Raw genomic sequence first — 24,751 nt, 5'->3', positions numbered from 1 at the left:
TCTGTCTGAGCCGCACTGGTTCCTGGCATAGGCTGACCTCCTGTTTGGATTTGTTTATCATTGGTGAAGGCGGATTCTACCTCAGCTATTCACAGAGAGCTCTGGCTGAGTCAAATGTGATGGTGGTGTTACATAACTCTCAGATAGGCACTATAGGGGTATTGTGTAACTGCAATGTTAACTTTAATGTAGGTGCCTTTGGAGAGCTGTCTGATGAAGTGCGACTTATGCACGCATGCTTCGGTAGATATGATCTGTTCTTAATAGATTGGCCAGCCCACTATATATCAATTTAAATCCTGCTCCTGCTTTAAATACACCTGAGGTGAACTTGAGCAGGTGTTAACTATATGATTATAGGATCATACACTATATAAAAGATGCAATGTGATGCCACAGTGAAGTCACCCATTAGCTAGTGGTCTCCATTGGCCCTTGGTGTCTTTTTGGAGCCAGACAAAAAGGCTGGTTAGAAGCGGCACTGCGAGCTGTACAGGTACATCAAATTAACAAAGATACCTACTGATTAGCTTGGTGTGTTCAAACAAACTGCTATAAAACACTTAAATACTAAATTTTCACCCACTGAAACTGAAGCAACAGCTTTTCGGATGGGCTGCTAGTGTAATTATCCTCACAGTAGGCCACATTCTTTACCAGATAATTGCATTAAAAATACTCCAAAAGGTGCCAATACCACAAACCCAGTGGAGAGGTCCAGTCAAGTGGCTGCCTGTGTGGCTGAAAAATAAAGTAATTGCAGAAGTGCCAAAAAAGGCTTCTGATTCCTAAAATGAGTCAAATCCAATTGACTCCCATGTGAAAATGTCCAACTTTAGAAAATTAATAAGCTTGTTTTCAGCCTACAAAAAAGGTTTACCTGTGTGGATAGTTTGCTCCTTCACAACAACTGATTCATCTATTTGGATTCTGGATGTAGGGTCGCGGCTATTTGGACTGACAAGACTCCCAGTGTTTAAAGATAGAGCTAATCAGTGGTGCTAAGCTGCACCTCAGCTAACAGCTGAACTGAATCTCTTTGTCACGACTGTTAGTATCATGGCTGACTGCACGATGCAGACCATCACAGATGATTGTGTGTTAGTTTTGATGAGCGAAAGTGCTTCATTCATTCATCTGTGTGACATGCAGCATGCTAACCTAGCTTGCTAGCATTAGCTAATGCACGAAGGGGGTGTCCAAATTCATAGGCTGCATCCTACTGAGGCCTCATTTGTAGGCCGATTATGTCACAGCAATGCGACAAAGGCTGTCCAAATTCCTAGACTCCTTTAAATGCAGTCAACAAATGCGTCCCCCTTTTCCCCAGATTCAAAGGCTGGGTCGGGTGTATCCTTCGTAGCCCACCATATCCCAGAATTCATAGCGTGGGCCAGCCAATTCCAGTTTTAATATTACTCTTATTACTCTTTCTGGGTCACAAAATAAACTTTTAAGATGTTTCAGGCGAGAATGTAGCTTTGTAAATGTCAAATATCTGCTCGATTTATCAAGACATCACATATTTGCAAAAGTGCTCTGACGTTTTTGGAGATGTCTGTTACCCACCAGCTCAATAGCTAGAACAGCGAACTCCCGGCACATTGTTTTCAGACCTCCCGCGGTCTTTTGCTACTCAGGTTAAACATGATATATAAGTCACTTCGATACCTTAACAATGTTATTGTTTGCCTTTTTTTCAGTGTTTTATTTGTTCAAGAGTAAATCGGTTTGGCTGAGATCACAGCTGAATAAATGTCAAACAGAAAACTGATTAAACAGAACTACGCCACTTTCCTGTTATATTTTAGATAGCAAGGAGCAGGCAGCTGAGTTTATTAAACTCTAGTGAGACAGCTAGTGACGCAAAACTGAATGCTAGACCGTCCAATTTCACAGCCGCTCACTTCCGGCCAACCCGGCTTTTGGAGGACCTGGCCCACATACACGGCGAAGGCCGGGTCCTCGGGAGGATGCAGCCTACAAATTTTGACACCCCCAAACATTCCAGCTTTCAAATATGGAATTTCTGTCTTCAAAACTCCAACATCGTGATGGGAAGAGCACCTTCAAAATCCAGAGTTCAAAACCAGTGGGTCACAGCACAGTTGTCCATCTTTTATATACAGGTCTGTTTCAGTGATTACCTATAATGATGTAAAACTTGAGTTTTAACAATATTAAAACAGGCAATATATAAAATAAATTAATGCACACTTGTTAGCAGGGTAAAACTGAATATAGAGACCAAGACATGTTTTCATGAACATGCTTTTTTCTGCAGTAAAGGTTAGCATTTTAACACTGGAGCCACCGTCAAGTGGGCATTTGAGAAACTGCAGTTTTGGCAAATCTATGTTGGTGTCCTTTTTCAGCAAAATGCTTTGCACCGTTTTCATAACAATGAAAGGGAACATCCATAGCATTCTTAGACAGGGGCTGAAGACAAAAACACAGTTAATTATGTTTTCTTAAAACTCAGGGTCTTCTACTTCTACTAACTTCTACTAAATTTATGTGTGATACCTTACACTCTCGCACTAACCCAGAGCCCCACATGTTCTCCTTCTGATGGAAAACCCCTTCCACTATTATACAATAGCTTCCTTTCATAAAATTTCCCTTGAAACATCTCCAGTCTGCTCTCGATAACAACCTACTCACTTTATTACTTTAACGATCCAAACCCCACCAAATGGCTCGCACTACAGCAAGCTGATTTAAGGGCATACACATTGATTCATATATGTGGGTTTTTATTTCTTTTTATTCAGACTTCTCCGCAGGGAAACACTGACTATTACTAAAGTTGTGCTTTACTTCAGTGTCACTTATTATCTGTTTACACAGTGGACTTCTTTTATGGTAGCGCAAAAGAAGAGTTACAGTTATTGCTGACCACAATCATAAATGCTTCTCCTTTAAACCATTTATTAAAAATGTGCTTGGCAACGGGAAGATTTAAAGTAAAGACCAGCACTGTCGTATGTGCTATTTCTGTGCTCTCAGAGACATATTTAGATCACAATCTGCAACCATTTCATGTTTTATCTGAACTTTTTTGTTATCTCTCATATCATGCAGGCATGCTGGCAAACAGTGGCAAATATTATCATGTACCTGCTATGAAGCAGCTTAGTTGTCATCGTGCCACCCTTTCCCTCACCCTCTTCTCTGTCTCTCTGTTTACCCCCGGCTTGTTTTTCTCCAGTTCTCCTGCCATCACCACCAGCTCTGTTTATTTCGGTAAAAGCGTAGGAGTTGGGGAGAGAGTGAGCTAATACCCCGGTCTTATTAACTGGTAGAAAAAACGGTGGGTGGGTGGGTGGGTGTGGGGTGATAGTAAGGGAAGGGAGGAGAAATTGCGAGGACTAAAAGGGAGGTGGATGGAGACAGAAAAATGAAGGGGTGGGGGGACAGAGATGAGTATAAAAAGCTTTGCCATGAGGAATTAGGAAATGTTCCTGAGGAGAAAGTATTGAGACAGTTTCCATCACTCCATAATTTTCCTTCAAGGTAAGTAAATTACAGCAAATGATCTCTTAAAACTCTTTGCAGGTGAAAAGTAGGAGAAGTTTTGAGTTTTGGACACAATCAGGCAAACGTAGCTTTTATTTTGTGACTATTTTTATAGTACTTTACTTTTTTTTTTTTTTTCAATTATCTGCCAATGAAAATACGGTAGAAAAGTAGGCCTGTGGCCCTCCTCTTTTTGTTAAAGAGTTTTTAATGTACACCCTCATCTTGGTTCTTTGGCTTTTTCCAATGATGTGTGCACATTCTGTCTGCAGGGAAGGAAGCTGGGACTTCACTAGGACCCCTATTGAGACTCAGACAGGCATTAAACTCTGTAGACACTCTTGTCAGCACCACACACACACACACACACACACACACACACACACACACACACACACACACACACACACACACACACACACACACACTCACTTAGCTATCCTTGCCAGTCTTTGGGAGTCGCTTTTTGAACTTTAGGCCCCAAGCTCGCTGTTTCTGTGCCCACTGTGGGTCTGGCTTACACTGCAGACAAATATGCCTGAGGGGATCATGTGTCAGTGTGTGTGTGTGCTTCTGAATGTATAATGAAAGCTGCTATTGATGGTGAAAAAGAGCGCTGCCGAAACAAGCGCTCCATCCAAATCCCACAAACAGAACGTGGGGATGAAAGCTTTTCTGCAGACATCTGGCACTGCTGTTTATACAGGTGGCACTTACCCTACCTCAGGTCACTCACACTTACACGTTGAGTGTTTACATGTAGACACGTGCGGTGCGAGCGTACACCCCGAGCCACCCTCAACTTCATAATTCCATTCTGTTCATTCGCTGGCTGTTAAGCAGCTCCTCTCGGCCACAGCTATTCTCTTACGGTTCTTCCTTGCAACCTGAGGTTTCATTGCGTGGTGCAGATTGGCCTCAACCTAAGGCCAGCACAGTGAAAAGACTTTTTGACTCATATCTGTGGTTTTGTGTTTGTTCCATTAAAAAAAAATCTGCAGCACTGTGCCAGCATGCACAGAGATTTTTTTCATATATTGGTTGTTTATCTGCACAAAACCCACAGAAATGTTGTCACTTTTTACCCCAGCTTGAGGTTTTGGTCTGTTTACCCACCCTCAAAATGCAAAAAAGTGTTCTGCATCCTTCCCTTTGCCTTATTTTGTCTCATTTTTTTCTATTTTTTCCCTACTGCCTATCTAACTCTTACTTCAGCACTACCACAACTTACCAAAAATACTTGTCTGCTTTGTTTCCAGCAGGCAGGCAGATAAACAAACCCCAGGATGAGGAGCCTTCTTCGTCTTCTGGCACTCTGTGCTGCAGTCTCTCTCTGCGTCTGCTATGGTATAGATCCTCCCAGACGCCCTCACTTTGCTATCGCTCGGCAGCCATTATTTATTCATAACCTGCAACATAACAAAATGTAATAAGACATTCATCATTTATGATTAACCCGATTCCATGTTTTTCCCGTAGAGTCTCATGAAAGCACAGAATCCACTGAAGGTGACTGAAATGTTGTTTCTCGGTTCTGGAAAAACATGCATGCCATTATAACAAATGTGATGTATTTAATCCTCATTTAGTCTTTACTAACATGCCCTCAGCCCTTGTTTCACCTGATCTGCTGCATGACCGGCATGCCAGATGCTGATTGAAATCAAATTTTCCCACTAGTAAAGTTTTGTGGTTTCAGATTTGTTTGTGCCTCCAAACCGAGCCAACTCATTCATCCCACCACAGAGAGGCAACATATACATCCCATCCAGAGGGAATGGCTTCGGCAGTTACAACTTCAGGAGGTAAAACCTAAAACCATGGGCAGGCATGCAATGCAGAGCACTTTATCTCCTGCATGTTTAAAACCACAAACCCACAGAAAATGCATGCTTGCCATACATATACGGCACTGTGCCTCATTAAGACAAAGCCTAATTGGACCATTAAACATCTACATGTGCTTCAAGAATCCACAGACACAAACACAGAGCCTGGAGTGCAGGATAAAAGAGAATTATTAAATTCATTTCTGTTTAGAGTTCCTCTACTTTTCTTCATTTTGAAAACCTTCTTGTTTTAATTCCCAGGACATTCAAGTCTCCAGCAGAAAGACGCGCAGAGATCTGCGAGGACTACTCCCCCTGCCGCTTCTATGCCTATCACCACGGTGCCCAGCAGGCCTACAACAGATACTTTGGCGCTAGAAGTCAACCACGGCGGCCTGCTGTGACTCGCCGATACTAAGCTGGACCTCACATGCAAAAGTCTCATTATCATCTGGTCCTTTAGTCCACATATCATCAGTTTTTAGATAATTTATGTAATTGTTTTTGTGGGCTCTTTTGGCAAGAAAACTGTTTTTTATATATAAACACCAGAACTTCCAGTCAATGTGGCTCAAATCACACAGCAGCCCATCATTATATTCATGTAGAAATTTACAGCCTGTTTCTTGTGTAATCTCAGGATGACTTTTATCAAGTATCACTGCATGATCCCAGCATTTATGAGCTTTACGGGATATGCTCGAGTGAAGCGTTTGGCTCACTTTCCGCTAACCATTTCTTACAATCTCCACTTACTTATGCTGTCAATAAACAAATATAATGACTTTTAATGGGTTTGGTCTTAATCCTGTTTTTGCAATTTGCTTGCCACATGAGTTTGTGAGAACTTTGGGGATTCTCAGTGTTTTTCAATATATGCCAGATGTTATATGTAATATAACAATATTTGGGAGTGCTTAAGAACCATTAGGAAAGTTAAATACGGCCTTGTGCATAAATATGAGACACATTACAAAAATCAGAATACTTTATTAATCCCCAAGGAAATTATATAAATGTAAGAAGCCCACTTTAACACAAACAGTCTATAAATACTGGAAACCACTTGGTTATTCTAGTGTTTATCACATGGTTTAGAATTCAAATGTAAATCTGGTGAGTGCTTCTATAAAACAAAGTACAGTAATGTAGTGCAGCAGAAGTACATAGTGCAGTAAAATGGGAAGAAATCAAGTACAAGTATCTAAAAAGCTCTACAGAACCTGATTGAATGTGTTGTTACACAACTGATGTGTTGAGGAGTTACATTATGATTTCAGTATGCACTGTCGGTGTCTGGTCTCTTGCAGTCTTGAGAAGAATGTACTGCACATGTGCAGACAGACACAAGGACAGCTCAGCACATGGCAGATGTCAAAATGCTGTAGAAGTAAAATGACAGTTATACTGGGTGTTTGTCTGTCTGTGCTGCCACATGGCCACGAAAGTGTATAATTATAATTGTCCTGAGGGTAAATCCTTGTAGTCTGTCACTGAAACGAGACAAAAGGCACCAGCATTGACCCAGACTGTGAAATTACAACCCATATGCTCTACTACTGTCCGGACCGGTCCTGCTTCGAAATCTCTAGTTAGAAATAGCAACAAAGGGCATCCATGTCACAAAGTGAACTTAAAAGGCTCAGCTTTGAAAATAAAAATGATATGTTTGTGTTACTGGGACGGTATTCAGTAGAGCATTGACATTATGATTTCTAGTACACCATTAAACTACCATGTGATCGCTAACCTTGGAGGTAATCCAGGGTACCACGACTAGATCTCTTAAAACAGCTGTTACAGCTGGAGGCACGATATGGTCCTTACAAAAATGTGCAAGTGTTCACAGACAGCCTACAGAGGGTCAAAGGCAAGAAACAACAGATCAATGTCGTCCTTTCTAAACTTGTGACTGGAAAAATGCGAGTTGACCTAAGGAGGACAGAAAGACCTCTGTGACCTTCCTCTGATTAAACTTGATTCTATGGTCCTGAAGCACAAAAAAATCTTAATAACTGAACTTGAAATGACCTGGGAAGGCGGGTTAGTTATCTCTCACCACCTGAAGAAAGCCAAATACCAAGATTTGATCAACAAGGCTCTAGTTCACGAATGGAAAACAGCTGCCATTGTTTCCAAGGATGTGAAAAACAACCACATTGCTGATAAGTTACTGAAGTGCAAGCTGCGTTTAATTTTTCAGTTAAATTCAGTCAACTACTATCATTTCTGCAGCAGTCGTGGTGAGTCGTATGACTGAGGAGGACATTGAGTGGATGGATGCAAGTCAGATTTAGGACGTATCTGTCATGCTTCTTTGAAACTAAAAACGTGTTATTCATCAGCTTGTGCAGCTAGTTGTACTATTTGAGTCGTGACTGTGCTCAAAAGCTGCAAAACAAATGGGAATTGCAATGTTAAAGATATCGTGCGCTCACAGTCAGCTGTCCTAGTGTGTGGTGAACTCAGTGATCGACTTCTGCACCTATACAAAAGTCTCTCCTCTTTCTCTCTACCTCCTAAGACATGTGGTCTACTTTTGTAACTGTGGTCTCTGTGAGTGTACTTTGTGTGCATGTTTGTAATTATGCATTGCAAGTGTTAGTGGAAACACATTTTCTTTTTCAGTTTTATGTAATAGCAAAGTGACTTGACTCAAATGTCCCCTGTCAAAGCCGTTTTCCTATCCACATCACCTGGTCTGGTGCCAACGCAAGTTTTCCAGGTACAACTTTCCTGAAGGTTCTAGGTAGTGAACTGTTTAGCAAGGTACACCAACAGCTGAACACAGTTAACAAGCCAGCACAGCTGAGACCAGTTAAAGAAGGCTATGTTTGCCTATGTTAAAGCTGGAGGCTAATTTGATGTAGGATTTTTCGTGTTGCAGAGCACATAATTTTGGTGAGCAAACAATGCCAAGTGCTTGCATGCAATAATCTGACAAAACTAACAGTGCATAACATCTGTGTAGGTTCTCAGTGATTCCAGTCATGGTACCCAGCATGTTCAAATCTCAGCAGTTCCTCAGACGCAAACGCTCATTGTGGTTTCACCCTTGACCCCTGGTGAGGACCCATACCTTGTTTTTGGTTTGGTTGCCTTCTTTTTTTCACACCTTAGAACAAAACACAGCCAAGTTGTGATGATGCTATGTGTAGGATGAATATTTATTGAAAGTTTAGTTAAACTGGAGTGGTATATCACCACAAAGAGGAAGACATGCAGAACATTAAAAAAAAAAGCAGTGTGAGAAACATAGACGATGCCTACAGCAGACAGATTGATTTTAACACTTTTTCACTTGACTTTCACCTCTTACAGGTTATGCCACATATTTTTCACACTGCCTCCTAGTGACTGTACAGAGCTACAGCATGTAGATCTGCTCTGCAAAGCTATGATAGCACCAACCCACAACTATAACCCTGGTATATGAGGATCCCCCAACAGTGTGAATGTTCTGCCCACCCTGCTAATATCGTATGACATCAAGAGAAGAGCTGCCGAACCACAGGTAATCCTGCAGTGTCTGCTTGAAACAAAAGATGTTTGATGTGTACCCCACAAAAGATAAGATAAGATAAGATAAGATAGAACTTTATTAATCCCTCGGGTGGGTTCCTCTGGGAAATTCGATTTCCAAAAAAGCACAGCACCGACAGAAGTTACAGAGTTACAGAATATTATATATACACACACACACACACACACACACACACACACACACACACGCACACACACACACATATATAAATACAGAGACAATATAAATAAAATATACGAAGGGGATAAATAGAATAAATAGGAATAAAAAATAAAAATACAAGTGAATTGCACATTTCAAGTATTGAGGTCTATTGCACCGTTGACTATTTACAAAAGTATTGCACAAAAGGTATTGCACAGTGAGGTGAAGAGGCACTACAGCTTAGTTGTTCCCCCCTCCTTTGTCCTCCTGTTTCCCCTCCCTCTCCCCTCCAGAGAGGAGTTAAACAGTCTGATGACGTGTGGGACAAAGGAGTTTTTAAGTCTGTTAGTTCTTGTCTTGGGGAGAAGCAACCTGTCACTGAACAGACTCTTCTGGTTGTTAATGGCCGTGTGCAGAGGATGCCTGGCATTGTCCATAATGTCCATCAGTTTCTTTAATGTCCTTTTCTCTGCCACTGTCACCAGAGTGTCCAGCTTCATGCCGACCACAGAGCCCTTCCTGATCAGTTTCTCCAGCCTGGATGAGTCCTTCTTTGCTGTGCTGCTCCCCCAGCACACCACAGCATAGAAAAGTACTCCAGCAACCACCGACTGGTAAAACATCCTCAGGAGCTTCCTGCAGATGTTAAAAGACCTCAGCCTCCTGAGGAAGTACAGTCGGTACAGTACAGGTGCTCTGTGTTGCATGACCAGTCCAGTTTATTGTCCACCCACAGCCCGAGGTACTTGTACTTGTTGACCACCTCCACCTCCTCCCCCTCTATCTGAACCGGCAGTGGACCTGCTCTAGACCTCCCGAAGTCCACAACCAGTTCCTTAGTCTTTGAGGTGTTGAGTTGCAGGTGGTTTGTGTGACTCCATGCGACAAAGTTCCTGACCAGACTTCTGTACTCTTCTTCCTGATCATCCCAGATACACCCCATGATGGCTGTGTCGTCTGCAAACTTCTGAATGTGGCATAATTCAGAGTTGTAGCAGAAGTCAGAGGTGTACAGGGTGAAGAGAAGAGGGGACAGCACAGTTCCCTGTGGTGCTCCTGTGCTGCTGACCACTGTGTCAGACGTGATGTCCTTCAGCCTGACGTACTGTGGTCTGTCGGTGAGGTAGTCGGAGATCCAAGCGACCAGGCAGGGGTCCACCTCCATCCTGTTCAGTTTTTCCTGAAGCATACAGGGCCGCATGGTATTAAAGGCACTGGAAAAGTCAAGAAACAGTATCCTGACCGTGCCTTTTCCCCCATCCAGGTGTGAGTGGGCTCTGTGTAGGAGGTACAGGATGGCATCCTCCACTCCGACACCCGCCTTGTATGCAAACTGTAGTGGGTCCTGGGCATGTTGTACCTGTGGTCGGAGGAAGTTGAGGAAGAGCCGCTCTAGAGTCTTCATAAGATGTGACGTCAGTGCCACCGGTCGGAAGTCATTCAGCTCATTGGGCCGGTTCTTTTTGGGGACCGGGACGATGCAGGATGTCTTCCATAGGGCGGGCACTCTCCCCAGTCGCAGACTGAGGTTGAAGACTCGTTGTAGCGGCTCCCCAAGTTCAGCAGCACACGCCTTTAGCATCCTAGGACACACCTTGTCTGGGCCTGGTGCCTTTCTGGGGCGAAGCTTCCTCAGTTGTCTCCTGACCTGATCCACCGTGACACTGGGAGATGTTTGGGAGGAGGGGAGGGGGGGAGATGTCTTGCTGCTGAGAGAGGGATTGGAGGAGGGGGGTGTCATGGTGTCAGGAAAGGATTACATTTTAGGAGTGGCATGAGAGTATTAGGCACTTTGCTTGTGGGAAGTCTTGTTTTCATTAAAAATCAAACGACATGTTCCACTCGACATCATGCAGCTTTCCTCTGCTTAACTGTCGAACCACCCACTTGTTGTGGTAAAAATATCTGTGCACATTTAAATGGCCCGTCTACAAAGCTTCAAACAAACATGGTTGTTTCTAAATGTTGCTTTCTCTATGTAGGAAATCACTGTGGTTTGCAATAAAAAGAAAGCCCTCAGATTAAAATAATGCAGCATAATGTGGGACAGTGGTTTTTCCTTTTTAGTGAGTTAAGCCATGGTTTTTCTCTGCCTCATGCACTTACTGAACTAAATGTACAAGTGTGTGGGCGCTTTAAAAGTCTGACCTGTCCGAGCTGCTTTCCTGAAAGAGTTCATTAAATTTTATATTACTACCACTACGTATGATGAGATATCGGTGACAGTGATTTGATTTGATTTGATTTCATTCTTTCTGTTTTTTGTCTCCTTTTTGTTTGTTTTTTTATTTTAACAGAGATAACTGCAAATTTTGCAAAGATGAGGAAAAGGAAACTGTGATTCTTAACACAAATCTGGTAAGTAGGTCAAATGAAGCTGTAAAATAATGTTGATTGAAAGATCCTTCCAGTGGCATATATTTGTGGCTCCTCACCTATGCTTTAAAACATTGCCCACCTTTTGGACCCCTTATTCTGCAACGCTGTGAGTGTGGATGCCCTTTTCTTTCTTTCTTTTTTTACACATACATATATATATACTTCATTTTTGCAGAGGTGTGTATTTCTGCATCTGTGTGGGTGTGTGATACATGATTCCCTAACCAATCACATATCCATGTCACACAAGGGCTACATCTATAAACCGAGTGTGTTTTTACATATATATGTCTAAGAGAAGGAAAGACGGAGAGAGTGAGTGATACAGCTCGGGCCATTTTCCCTTAAACTGAAGGCTGAAAAAGAAAGAAAAGATGAAGACCGTGGCTATCCTGGCTCTCTGCTTCTTGGTAGTTATCTGTGTCGCTTCGGGTAAGAGCTGTAGCAATATTTGCAATGTAATTTTTTAACCTTAAACCTTTAAACTAAATTAGTTTTTTAAAGTTAGTCTGTTCTTATTTTTCCCCTTCTGTTTGATAGATGCTGCCACCGACCCTCAGCCTGCTGGTGACAACCCTGCTGAGGAGGGTATGATTAATATTAGTTTATTCGTCCAGAGTTTAATGGAGAAGGGGTTCGAACTTTCAGGCACTGCATGAGTGAAATGATATACCAAGAATGATGAATGATGAATGACTTTTTGCAAAAAATATTCTATACTCTTGTTTTTTGTTGTTTGTTGTTTTTTCTCTATGACTTTTTTTGTTTTTATGCTATACTGATCTTTAAAAAAAAAAAAAAAAATTTTCATAAACAACAGCAGGTTGACAGATGTCTTATGACTGTGATGTGCAGGTTTGTTTGTGGAGAGGGAGCAGGCCTCCACGGTGGTGAGGCAGAAGAGAGCTGCTGGACAGTTATCCTTGGTACAGCTGGAGAGGTATCTCACACCTTATCTACAAACCTTATTGCTGCATGTTTTTAGACATGTTCTTATCTTTAATAGGGTTGGGTTGGATATGGAAAGTTTTCATGAAGGTATGAAACATCATAAGTAACTGTGTGTGTGTCCTCTCTCCTCCATTCAGCCTGAGAGAAGTGTGTGAGGCCAACGTGGCTTGTGAGCACATGATGGACATAAACGGCATCATCGCCGCCTACACTGCCTACTATGGACCAATCCCCTATTAGAGGCTACAGCTGACTGCGCACCAGAGCTGCCTTTTTTCTTGCATTGCCACCTCTGAGCTCGGCTTTTTCTTTGTCTAAAAGTGTGGCAGACGGATCAGACTGGAAGAAACCAAACACCAGCAGGTGGATTTACTTTCTTTCCTAACTGCACCTTCAAGAATATCTCTGTAATTCTGTCATTTTTCTCCGCCTGTAGAGTTGAAACGGAATAAAAATGAATATCATTCTGCTGTGTGTGCTGTTTTCTAAAGCCTTATTTGTTGTATTGGATTAGGAATCATTCACGTAACTCATGAAGCAGATTTGACAAGTTTTAGCCACTAGATGTCCCTATTAGGCTATATTATATGTAAGGCTAATGAACCTTTATCATCTCTATAATATAACATTGCAGTTCTTTTAAGGTATTCAGTTTGCTTTTTTTTTTTTAAAGAATACTTTTAGTGAATACAGTTTGCAGTAACTTTAAAAATCACATTTCTCAGACTAAAGTGATCCAGTCCTACTCCTTTATCAAAAGGGTATTCCTACATATCAGTGACCACGGTAAACAGGGCCTGAGAGTGGCTCAGAAATGTGGTTCATGATTTATTTAAACATTTTCACACAAAAGAAAATCGCTGAAACTCTGAAGCTTTTGTGCCATGTGATTCCCCGTCTGTTTGTTTCCTTTGATAGATCTGTGCATTCCCGACATCATCCCGGCAGCACCGGGGTGTCCAGTCGGACGGGTCTATTGTGCATCATGATGTAATTTCTTCCTTTGTATTCCGGTAGTTCGCTTGTTTTCTTCTTGGTGTTTATGTTTGGCTGTGCAGAAAGCAATTGATGACAGAGATAGCACAGTTAACATAGCTGAGACAAGGTGCACAGAATGAGTTGTCTATATGCCACAAATCATAAATAAAACTGAGACAAGCAGAAAAACAAATCATAGACAATGTGTGAATGTGTATGCACGTGAATATGTTTGTGAATGTTCGACTCTGTGGTACCTTCGTTCTGCTTCTGTTTCTTACTTTTTGATCAGTTTCTCTATTAATACAAAGAAAAATCCATCAGGTTGATGCGAGATGAGATGAACCTAAACAGATGTAGATGTATGGTTAGTGATGCCGTACCGTAGTTTTAAAAGTTTTAAAAACCACCACCATGCTGCTTCTTTCTGTTTTGCATTGTTACATTTAGAGGTGTTTAATTACAGCTGACTTATTATTTAACCTGCACAGAGGAGCATTTAGGTATTTTGTTTTTCGAATCAGGTGGCTGACTAAACAAGTTTCCCAACATGTTTGTCTTTGAAACTTAGATCGTAGATTACATTATTGTGTTGTTAAAGTGTTGTTAAAGTGTTGTGTTGTTAAAGAAAAAAAAGTTTTTGCAGTTTGCTGGTCTGGAGCTCTGGAGTGGAGATCCCAGCAAATTCCCACCAAGGTCAGAAAGTGCAAAAATGGAACAAACCCATGATCTACATTTCAGTCTCTACAGGCCTCATTTAGCACATTAAATGTTTACAGTTGTGACAGTAGAAGAGGAAAAAGGACTGAACAAATATGACTTGTCTGCATTTTGATTTCGTTTTTATTATGTCATATGTCACTATTACAGTTCTTTTTTTTAAACAATGTGATATGTAAAACTTTAGACTCGAAAGAGGACATACTTTCTTCTTTCACATGACAGCATAGATATATTTACCACATTTTCATGGGAGCAGTAAAGAAAAAAAAGCAAAAACAAACGTTTCCAGTCATATAGCTACTTCACCGTTTACTGTTGTAAAATGTTTTATTCATTCGATAATAAATAGGTCATCTTTTACTTCCTGTCAGTCCAGAGCAACTTACTGGCAATGTTACTGGCATTTGTTTTCCCTCATTAAGATATGCTCATGCCAACAGGACTTTGCAGCAGTGTGTTTATTTTTAAATGAACCAGCTGAGCTACTCAACAAGTCTCACGCATGTTTGACTTTGAAACTGTCGGCGTTTCCTGCTTCCTACAGAGCATTGCATCATTATTTCCTTTAACCTGTTTTTGCTTTTATCTACATTCATTTTGTGCCTTATACTAAAACACTTTTTTTGACCTTTTTTTTCTGAGGTCCATGAGAAGATCAAACAGAATATCTTCAGTATGAGCACATGTCTCTCTGCACATATAAAATACATTTTTAACACATTTTGGTTGTGATTTTTAAACTAAATGTACAGCAGCATAAGATTTGACAATTCTTCTAGTGTGACAGCACAAATAATAAATTCTGCCTCCCTGATACTCAGAAATAAATATCTTAACAACTCTGTAAGCTTCCAAGCAAATATTCGTTATGACTTTGTTGATCCCCTTACTTTGCCTTAAATATCCCTTACACTGTTGTGATTGTTATGAGTCGGCTCTATATTACTGTGGCCCCTAGAGACAAAGCATGTACAAACTCCAAAACACTTACATAACATTTTTGTCATTCTGAAAACCCAACTTACTGGCAAGCTTTTAAAGCCTGAGCTGAGACTCTTGAGCAGCACAACTTGTTCATACCAAAGACATGATGGATGAGTTGCGCTTTGAATGAGAGAACCGTAAACTTATCCAGGCCGTGGCGAATTCATTCCAAACCACAACAGTGCCCTGGTTTAAACCAGGCTGGATCTCATTGGAGAAGGAACTATTCTGATCAAGCGCATCAGAAAGAAAATATTCTCACTCTTCAGTGGTAATTTGGTGTACATCAGCATTGTTGTTAATGGTCACCTGAGATAAGATGCATAAGATGAGATGGGCCGCACTGTTGTCTCACAGCAAGAAGGTCCCGAGTTCGATTCCACCATCAGGCTGGGGTCTTTCTGTGTGGTGGTTGTATGTTCTCCCCGTGTTTGCTTGGGTTCTCTCCGGGTACTCTGGCTTCCTCACATTTAAACGATTAAATGTTCACTTTTGGGGCCTCTCCAGCCTGATACAGAACCCCCTAGCAGGGGGATACATAGCTGAACTGCTTATAGAGTCCAGAATCTGAGCAAATTAAAAGTGAAATCCGAAGCACATGTGCTTTATCCGCATAATAATTAATAGACTGACATGTTGCATTTAATTATTAGAAACAAAAAGAACAAGGCTAGCTCATTTCCACGTGCGCTGTTTTTGTGCTGAGCTAACTAGTGGCTACAAATTAACGCAATATATTTAATAGTTAATGGTTGCTTACTGGGGGCAGGGGCCTGGGAGGAGTTGACAGTATGGTCGGGGTCTGGGACGCTGGGCCATCCCTGCGGCTGCTGGGCCGGGGGCAGTCTGCTTGCCTCCACCCCAGGGAAAAGGGTAACATCTCCTGGGTCAGGGGGCTGATTGCCCCCCTGAGGGCGGTGATACCTGGACCTGGGAGTATAGAGTACGTTTGGAGAGTGTGAATGGGTGTTCATTACTGTTTCTCTCCACATTGGGCGAGTGCTGAGTATTTGTATTTGTTTGCATGAGGGTGGGAATGTAAGCTTGTGTCTGGTGTGTGTCCGGTTGACTCTCCACCTCCTCCTCTCTGGGAACATCTCAGGCCCCCCCCCAGGTGTGGAGGGCTGTCTCCACCCACGACACTCCCTGCCGGTGGCTGATGCCTTTAGCCGTCGGTGCCTTGGTGGTTGATGTCCGGGACTGGGCGCTCAGGTATGTACCCGGCTCACTCCCAGCAGCTGCTTGGCAGGGCCAGGTCAGGCCCCTTCCGGGGGGTGGGGTTCCCTCGGACCTCTGGAACCTGTGCTCAATCTGCTCTGGCGCAACTGGCTGCGGGCTCGTCACCGCAGCCCCCTGTGGCTTCTGCACCGTAGCTCCTAGGTGACCTCACATCTGGAGCTCTCCTCAGCTCTTTCCGGCGCGGTTGCCTCTCCGGTGGTCCTCTTTGGGCTTTCACACTCTGGTGGGCCTCTGGATGTCTGGGCCTGGGTCCATGCCTGCTTCATGCTTTGGGGGGCAGGGCTATGTCTCCCCACAACCTCTAACAGATCGTTACATGGATAAACCTTTTGAACTCAAGCTTGCTCACAGACAAACTATATCTTCCTTGGCTGCTACCTTAAAGCATATCGTTCACTGTCAGTCTTGCGTGCTGCTCGACAATTTAATATTTAGTATTTAGTGTTACTTACACGTATCTAGGTTGTTGTCTTTGATCTCTGTATTGTGTTGTTCGCTTGTTGTTTGTTTTCTTTTTTCTCCTTGTAACAGGTGATCCAATGGATTTTCTCAGTGTCTTGTCTTACTGTCCTCCTTCACCTCTATTTTTAATTTTCCCTTTCTTTCTTTCTGTCTTTCTTTCTGTCTAATTGTCTGTCCAATTTGTAATAAAATTAAATTAAATAGATCCAATCAAGTGGACCAATATGGCATTACCATATCTTCTCCACTTGAAAAAATTAATCCGTTGGGCATCCTTCGTGGCCTTCAGACAACAATTCTGATTGGTAAATGGCCTGTATTTGTATAGTGCTTTTCTAGTCCCTAAGGACCCCAAAGCGCTTTACACAACCAGTCATCCACCCATTCACACACTGGTGATGGCAAGCTACATTGTAGCCACAGCCACCCTGGGGCGCACTGACAGAGGCGAGGCTGCCGGACACTGGCGCCACCGGGCCCTCTGACCACCACCAGTAAGCAACGGGTGAAGTGTCTTGCCCAAGGACACAACGACCGAGACTGTCCAAGCCGGGGCTCAAACCGGCAACCTTCCGATTACAAGGCGAACTCCTGAACTCCCAACTCTTGAGCCACGATCGCCCCATTGTTAAAGTACAGGCAAAAAAAAAAAAAAAGAGTTAATAATTGTTCATTATTTATCTGGTTGTTCAGTGATGACACGACGAATCCTACTTCCGGGCCTAAAGTAGTCTGCGTTTAATATGGCTTTTGTGTTGTTAACGTGCTTAATGTTATGTATTTTCTTCTATTTGATCTCAAAAAGCTCCTAAAACAGTCAGTGATCACTGTTGACCTCCCTCGGCTTTTATTACCGCTAATCATTTATTTAAGCTCAGTTTTTAAAACCTTAGGATGTAACTACAGCTCAGCCCATGCAGCAGTATATGAATGACTAACCTCGTATTGTGGATGGATTATCTCAGTTGTTCTCCTGGCTGGAGTTTGGTCCTTTTACAGCATCCTGCCATGCGATTACATTTGTTCCTGACCACCGAGAACACTCACGTTAACTTTTATCGAGTGGGAAAAAAAGTTAGCTTGCTTATATTATGCTAACATAGCTGTGTCGCTAGCAGTCACGTAGCACATCATTATATACCAGCTAGCCAAACTTCAGTAACCCTACAAACGTCACTGCTGTTTAGTTTTCTGTCTTCATTTATGTTGGAAGTGATAACAGAGCTGTACGTTTTAATTTGTTTCCAAACCGCCGCAGTCAGGACATACTATATTGTATTTAGATAGAAGCTAGCGAGCTAACTCCCTGCTAACTTCTAACTCCGTTAAATATCATAAATTCCGTTTTCATGGATGCCTGGATGTTAAACTCAATTATTACACCTGGTAGAACAGAACGCTGATCATTTTATTAAAGATGAAAGACTTTAGACAGTTTTTCAACTCTCAGTAATGCCATAGTGATCGTTTGATATATGGACCTGCAGCAGAGTTTAGGTCCAGACACGGCTAGTGACGTCAGACTGAACAATCGGATTGTTGTGCATTGTTTTTATTTATTCATTAATAAATAGGTTATCTTCTACTTTCAGTCCACAACTGACAATTTTACTGGCAACTGTTTACCCCTTTGCGATAACAGAAACATCCAGGAATTATGCCTTGTGCACACCCCATAGAAGCCTTTAGGCATGAAATAAATACCTCCTGTCTGCCTAATTTGCATAGTTCTATATTTAGAACTGAATTAAAGAGGCCAAGGGCTTGGCAGCATAAAGCAGTGCACTGTGTTTGTTTTACATGTGGCTGGCTGAGTTTCATAACCTGTTTTACTATGAATTTTAACTCTTTGATTGCTTTGTTATTCCATTTTAATCTGTTGTTTCATCAAGAAGCATTTTACAGGTTACCCTGACATAAAACGTCACATTGCATGAGTTAGAGCTAAAAACAAAAACAAAACACAAAATAAAAAGTTAAAAATGCTTCTTTTTTCTAAGATCCGTGAGAATATGGAAAAGCAAAAAACTTCCATCCATCCATCCATCTTCATCCGCTTTATCCGAGGCCGGGTCGCGGGGGCAGCAGCCTAAGCAAAGAGGCCCAGACCTCTCTCTCCCCAGCCACCTCCTCCAGCTTATCCGGGGGAATACCAAGGCGTTCCCAGGCCAGCCGAGAGATATAATCTCTCCAGCGTGTCCTGGGTCTGCCCCGGGGCCTCCTCCCGGTGGGACATGCCTGGAACACCTCACCCAGGAGGCGCCCAGGGGGCATCCTTGTCAGATGCCCGAACCACCTCAGCTGGCTCTTTTCGATGTGGAGCAGCAGCTGCTCTACTCCGAGCCCCTCCCGGATGGCCGAACTTCTCACCCTATCTCTAAGGGAGAGGCCAGCCACCCTTCGGAGGAAGCTCATTTCTGCCGCTTGTATCCGCGATCTCGTTCTTTCGGTCACTACCCACAGCTCGTGGCCATAGGTGAGGGTAGGGACGTAGATCGACCGGTAAATTGAGAGCTTCGCTTTTACACTCAACTCCCTCTTCACCACGCCAGACCGGTGCAGCGTCCGCATTACTGCAGCTGCAGCCCCAATCCGTCTGTCGATCTCCGGCTCCCTTCTCCCATCACTCGCGAACAAGACCCCAAGATACTTGAATTCCTCCACTTGGGGCAGGAACTCATCCCCGACCCGGAGTGGGCACTCCACCCTTTTCCGGCTGAGAACCATGGCCTCAGATTTGGAGGTGCTGATCCTCATTCCCGCTGCTTCACACTCGGCTGCGAACCGTTCCAGTGCGAGCTGGAGGCCCTCACCCGATGAAGCCAACAGAACCACATCATCTGCAAAAAGCAGAGATGAGATTCTGAGGCCACCAAAGCGAAAGCCCTCCGCCACTTGGCTGCGCCTAGAAATCCTGTCCATAAAAATTATGAACAGAACCGGAGACAAAGGGCAGCCCTGGCGGAGCCCATCACCCACCGGGAACGAGTCCGACTTATTGCCGGCAATGCGAACCAAGCTCTTGCAACGGTCGTATAGGGATCGAATGGCCCGTAGCAATGGGCCAGACACCCCATACTCCCGCAACACCTCCCACAGGACACCCCGAGGGACACGGTCGAATGCCTTCTCCAAGTCCACAAAACACATGTAGACTGGTTGGGCAAACTCCCATGCACCCTCAAGTATCCTCGAGAGGATAAAGAGCTGGTCCAGTGTTCCGCGACCAGGACGAAAACCGCATTGTTCCTCCTGTGTCCGAGGTTCGACTAGCGGACGAACTCTCCTTTCCAGCACCCTGGCATAGACTTTCCCAGGGAGGCTGAGGAGTGTGATCCCCCTGTAGTTGGAACACACCCTCCGGTCCCCCTTCTTAAAGATGGGGACCACCACCCCGGTCTGCCAGTCCACAGGTACTGCCCCTGATCTCCACGCAACATTGCAGAGGCGTGTCAACCAAGACAGCCCTACAACGTCCAGAGCCTTCAGGAACTCGGGGCGGACCTCATCAACACCAGGGGCTCTGCCACCAAGGAGTTGTTTAACTGCCTCAGTGACCTCGCCCCCGGAAATTGGCGGGTCATTCCCCTCATCCCCAGACTCTGCTTCCTCCTTGGAAGACGTGTCAGTGGGATTAAGGAGGTCCTCAAAGTATTCCTTCCACCGCCTGACAATTTTCTCAGTCAACGTCAGCAGCGCTCCGCCAGCACTATACACAGTGCAGGTAGAGCACCGCTTTCCCCTCCTGAGACGCCTGACGGTTTGCCAGAATCTCTTCGAGGCAGTCCGAAAGTCTTTTTCCATGGCCTCCCCGAACTCCTCCCACACCCGAGTTTTTGCTTCAGCCACTGACCGAGCCGCATTCTGCTTGGCCTGTCGATACCTGTCGGCTGCCTCCGGAGTCCCACAGGTTAACCAAGCCCGATAGGACTCCTTCTTCAGCCTGGTGGATCCCTTCACCTCTGGTGTCCACCATTTGGTTCGGGGATTACCACCACGGCAGGCACCAACCACCTTGTGGCCGCAGCTCAATGCAGCAGCTTCGGCAATGGAGACGCTGAACATGGTCCATTCGGCCTCAATGTCCCCAGTCTCCCTCGGAATGCTGTTGAAGCTCTGCCGGAGGTGTGCGTTGAAGATCTCGCTGACCGGGGCCTCTGCTAGACGTTCCCAGCACACCCTCACTACGCGTTTAGGTGCACCAGGTCTGTCCAGCGTCCTCCCCCGCCACCTGATCCAACTCACCACCAGGTGGTGATCAGTTGACAGCTCAGCCCCTCTCTTTACCCGAGTGTCCAGAACATATGGTCGCAGGTCTGGTGATACGATTACAAAATCGATCATCGACCTACGGCCTAGAGCATCCTGGTGCCACGTGCACTTATGGACACTCTTATGTTCGAACAGGGTGTTCGTTATGGCCAAACTGTGATTAGCACAGAAGTCCAATAACAAAACACCGCTCGGGTTCAGATCAGGGAGGCCGTTCCTCCCAATCACGCCCCTCCAGGTCTCGCTGTCGTTACCCACGTGAGCATTGAAGTCTCCCAGCAGGACAACAGAGTCTCCAGGTCAGGTGGAGCACCTTCCAGCACCCCCCCCAGGGACTCTAAGAAGGCTGGGTACTCTGAACTGCCACTCGGCCCATAAGCACAGATGACAGTCAGGACCCGTTCCCAGGGAACAAACCCTCTCGTCCACCGGGAAAAACCCCAACGTACCGGCAGCAAGCCGAGGGGATATTAGAATACCCACCCCAGCCCGCCGCCTCTCACCAGGGGCAACTCCAGACTGAGACAGAGTCCAGCCCCTCTCCAGGAGACTGGTTCCAGAGCCCAAGCCATGCGTAGAGGTGAGCCCGACTATATCTAGCCGGTACCTCTCAACCTCACGCACTAACTCAGGCTCCTTCCCCACCAGAGAGGTGACATTCCATGTCCCTATTGCCAGTTTTGGCAGCCGGGGGTCAGTCCGCCAGGGCCTCCGCTCCTGGCCGCCACCCGGCACACAATGCACCCAACCCCTATGGCGCCTCCTGCGGGTGGTGGGCCTGCGGGAGGATGGGCCCATGTCTCCCCTTCGGGCTGTGCCCGGCCGGGCCTCATGGACTAAGGCCCGGCCACCAGACGTTTGCCCTCGGGCACCCTCCCCGGGCCTGGCTCCAGGGCGGGGCCCCGGTAACCCTATCCCGGGCAGGGTAAACTGTTCCCTCGATATCCTTTTCATAAGGGTCTTCTGAATCGCTCTTTGTCTGGTCCCTCACCCAGGACCAATTTGCCATGGGAGACCCTACCAGGGGGCAAAAGCCCCCAGACAACATAGCCCCTGGGATCCCTGGGACACACAAACCTCTCCACCACGATAAGGTAGCGATTCAAGGAGGAGAAAACAAAACAAACTTTTTAAAACAAAAAACTTTAAAAATGAAAACATCTCACTCTAGAAGTCTTTTAGCAAGGCGATAAGAATCATAAAGTCAGCCTGCCGGGCATCCCACCTCTAACCCAAAGGGTCAAAACTTATGTTCGCATTCTCCATAAAAATGCTCATACTGATTGAGCAATGTTGTGCAAGCATAATTTATTTTGTTTTTTTCATTAAGGACGGGAAAAGAATTCTGACATTCCTGCACCTCTCTGTGAAGTGACTCTGCAGAGGGAGACAATCATACTGTTGATTTTACCGTGCACTCTTCTGCCAAATAAGAATTAAGATATTGTTTTGGAAATAGCAAGTGAAAGTTGTTGTTGCACAAAAGGGAGCTTTCCTCGTTTAAAGCAACTTATAAATATGTAATACTGTATAATCTTTCCATAACGACTCCACTTTTTTTAAATGTTCTTTCTTTCTTGATTGTTTTGTTTGACCAGTTTCTATTTTTCCAGTAAGTACTGCCTCACTACTCCCTTTTCTTGCCTTCCAGTATAACATGTTTGTCACTTGGCCCGCCCCGTTACATCACCACCAATAGTTTAAAAAGGCACTCTGGAGTTCAGACACTATCAAGCTGCACAACTTGTTCACACCAAAGAAATGATGGATCACCCAACCTTTGAACGAGAGAACCAAGAGCGTGTGCAGGCGGTGGAGAGTTCATTCCATCAAGCAGGGAAGCCCTTGTCCAAGCCGGGCCGGATTCTAATCGGAGAGGGAACTGTGTTTAAGCAGGGTCGCAAGAAGATACAGCAGAAAATCCTCTTCCTCTTCACTGATATTCTGGTGTACGGCAGCATTGTTGTGCCTGGTCGCTGGTACAAAAAGCAGAAGATCATCCCTTTAGGTGAGACATTCATCTGCGTTTCCTGCAGCTAACCTACTGTGAGAAGATTAATGTGAAACTGCCAAAAAACAATTTTATGACTGAAGAGAAAGAAATATAGACAAAAGCTTCAAGAAGAGCCAACACTATTGAATACTGTTCATAATATGACTGGCAAGTAGAAAATAGCAAGTGTGCTGTGCTAATTTAACTTCATATGTTCAGCTTTCTGCTCATACCATTTTATCCATGTAATTTTTATGTTGTTATCAAATTCACTATGATTTTAGAGGACATTGAGCTGGAAGACCTGGAGGACAGTGACATATTCAAGCATCAGTGGCTGATCCGAACACCGAGCAAGTCTTTTTTTGTGTCCGCCCCTTCATACGAGGAGAAGAAGGCCTGGATAGAGCACATCAATGAATGCCGGTCCAGCCTAATGCAGGGCACCAGCCGCAAACCTTCCAAGAAGTTTGCTGTTTCCTGGATTCCTGATCCGGCTGCTTGCAAATGCATGCGGTGCCTCTCTACAAAGTTTAGTGGGGTCAATCGTCGACACCACTGCAGGAATTGCGGCTTCTTGGTCTGCAATTCATGCTCCAAGCAACGTGCCGTTATCGATCACATCCACCCCACTAAAAAGCTGAGGATCTGCAGTTTCTGCTACAAGAATATTAATGAAGAGAAGTTTCGCGACAGGGGAGACAGCGCCGGGAAAAGCAGCTCAGAGGAGGAAGAGTTTTGTCCTTCTGGTGAGGAAAATGAGAAAGTGGAGGAAGGAGAGATAGGGATCTATTCTCCCAGCAACTGGCTGGACACCAAAAACGGGACTTGGGAACGGCTGAGCATTTATGATTACCCAAAGTCAATACCATCACAGTAGCCAATAAACTGCAACAAAGACGCTTTTGAATGGATTCAGATTACAGAAAGTTGATTTTCTTACATGAAGTTATGTAAATGTAAAGATAAATGTGACGACGTATTATTTGTTTGTGTCTATTTGTGTTTTAATCTTAGGCTGTACACGCAACAATTTGCACTGTAAATAACAAATCAGGAGTGAGTCGAAAAAATCATTTTAAAAAGACAAGAATATATCATCTTTGTACATATTCAGTGCCATTAACCATGCTAGTTAAATGAATAATGCTCCATCTGCCTGTCACTTTGCTGCTGGAACAGCTGAATTTCACAATAAAGGATATTTCTATTCCAAAAAGCACTGTCTTCTCCCTGTGCATGTGACTCTGAATGCATGTTTCTTTGTTTGAATGCATGTAAAGTATTTGCATCCAGTATCTGCTCTTTTGCTGCTCCTTAACCTCAACAATAAAGTGCAGATAATCAATTTGTGAGAGATGTTATTACAACACTGAAATCTCATCATTTAGTAATAAGTCCTCTGTTTAGCCCTCAGAGTCTTATTGGAGCATATTACAGTGTTTTCTTGTACTTCTGTGACTTTTGGGGGTTTTTATTGTGCAAGTCAAGGTCAGTGAAGTAACCGTATATAGTTCCTCACCCACAGTATACATTTTTCCAATAAGCATGTATATAAAAACCATTCGGGAAAACACACAGAACCTTTACAGCACCATTGATTTATCATCATTTTTCTTCTCACTGGCATTTTTCATAAATATAACATACAAACATACATATCAAACTGTAGCACGTCCTAGTGTTACAGTACTTGATGACGCTGCTATAATAATGCGGTAATAACAGAATGTG

The 24,751-nt window shown here is 44.1% G+C and overlaps 3 protein-coding genes across 9 annotated transcripts; all 3 read left to right on the top strand.

The window, feature by feature from the left end:
* Nucleotides 1-3,398: 3,398 nt before the first annotated feature.
* Nucleotides 3,399-6,139, top strand: mgp (matrix Gla protein). 3 transcript variants are annotated; one of them, XM_026163743.1, is made up of 5 exons: nt 3,405-3,516; nt 4,782-4,866; nt 4,999-5,028; nt 5,219-5,324; nt 5,610-6,139. In XM_026163743.1, the coding sequence occupies exons 2-5, from the start codon at nt 4,806-4,808 to the stop codon at nt 5,764-5,766; spliced, it is 354 nt and encodes a 117-aa protein (XP_026019528.1). In that variant the 5' UTR covers nt 3,405-3,516; nt 4,782-4,805; the 3' UTR covers nt 5,767-6,139. The 3 variants fall into 3 exon arrangements, with proteins under 3 accessions (XP_026019529.1, XP_026019528.1, XP_026019527.1); XM_026163742.1 differs by having other exon boundaries at nt 3,406-3,516; nt 4,779-4,866; XM_026163744.1 differs by lacking the exon at nt 4,999-5,028 and having other exon boundaries at nt 3,399-3,516; nt 4,779-4,866.
* A 1,401-nt stretch (nt 6,140-7,540) lies between these two features.
* Nucleotides 7,541-12,836, top strand: bglap (bone gamma-carboxyglutamate (gla) protein). 5 transcript variants are annotated; one of them, XM_026163738.1, is made up of 9 exons: nt 7,568-7,591; nt 8,024-8,073; nt 8,320-8,413; nt 8,670-8,862; nt 11,334-11,394; nt 11,712-11,847; nt 11,956-12,003; nt 12,271-12,355; nt 12,504-12,836. In XM_026163738.1, exons 6-9 carry the CDS (start codon nt 11,790-11,792, stop codon nt 12,604-12,606), a joined length of 294 nt encoding a protein of 97 aa, XP_026019523.1. In that variant the 5' UTR covers nt 7,568-7,591; nt 8,024-8,073; nt 8,320-8,413; nt 8,670-8,862; nt 11,334-11,394; nt 11,712-11,789; the 3' UTR covers nt 12,607-12,836. The 5 variants fall into 5 exon arrangements, with proteins under 5 accessions (XP_026019525.1, XP_026019523.1, XP_026019524.1 ...); XM_026163740.1 differs by lacking the exon at nt 8,024-8,073 and having other exon boundaries at nt 7,541-7,591; XM_026163739.1 differs by lacking the exon at nt 7,568-7,591 and having other exon boundaries at nt 8,016-8,073.
* Nucleotides 12,837-22,768: 9,932 nt separating this feature from the next.
* Nucleotides 22,769-24,387, top strand: LOC113020068 (pleckstrin homology domain-containing family F member 2-like). The gene is made up of 2 exons (XM_026163736.1): nt 22,769-23,032; nt 23,302-24,387. The coding sequence occupies exons 1-2, from the start codon at nt 22,786-22,788 to the stop codon at nt 23,895-23,897; spliced, it is 843 nt and encodes a 280-aa protein (XP_026019521.1). The 5' UTR covers nt 22,769-22,785; the 3' UTR covers nt 23,898-24,387.
* Nucleotides 24,388-24,751: the final 364 nt, after the last annotated feature.

The sequence above is a fragment of the Astatotilapia calliptera genome, chromosome 4, assembly GCF_900246225.1.
Source record: "Astatotilapia calliptera chromosome 4, fAstCal1.2, whole genome shotgun sequence".
NCBI classification, from domain to species: Eukaryota; Metazoa; Chordata; class Actinopteri; order Cichliformes; family Cichlidae; genus Astatotilapia; species Astatotilapia calliptera.
This window is presented reverse-complemented; position numbering and strand designations above follow the sequence as displayed.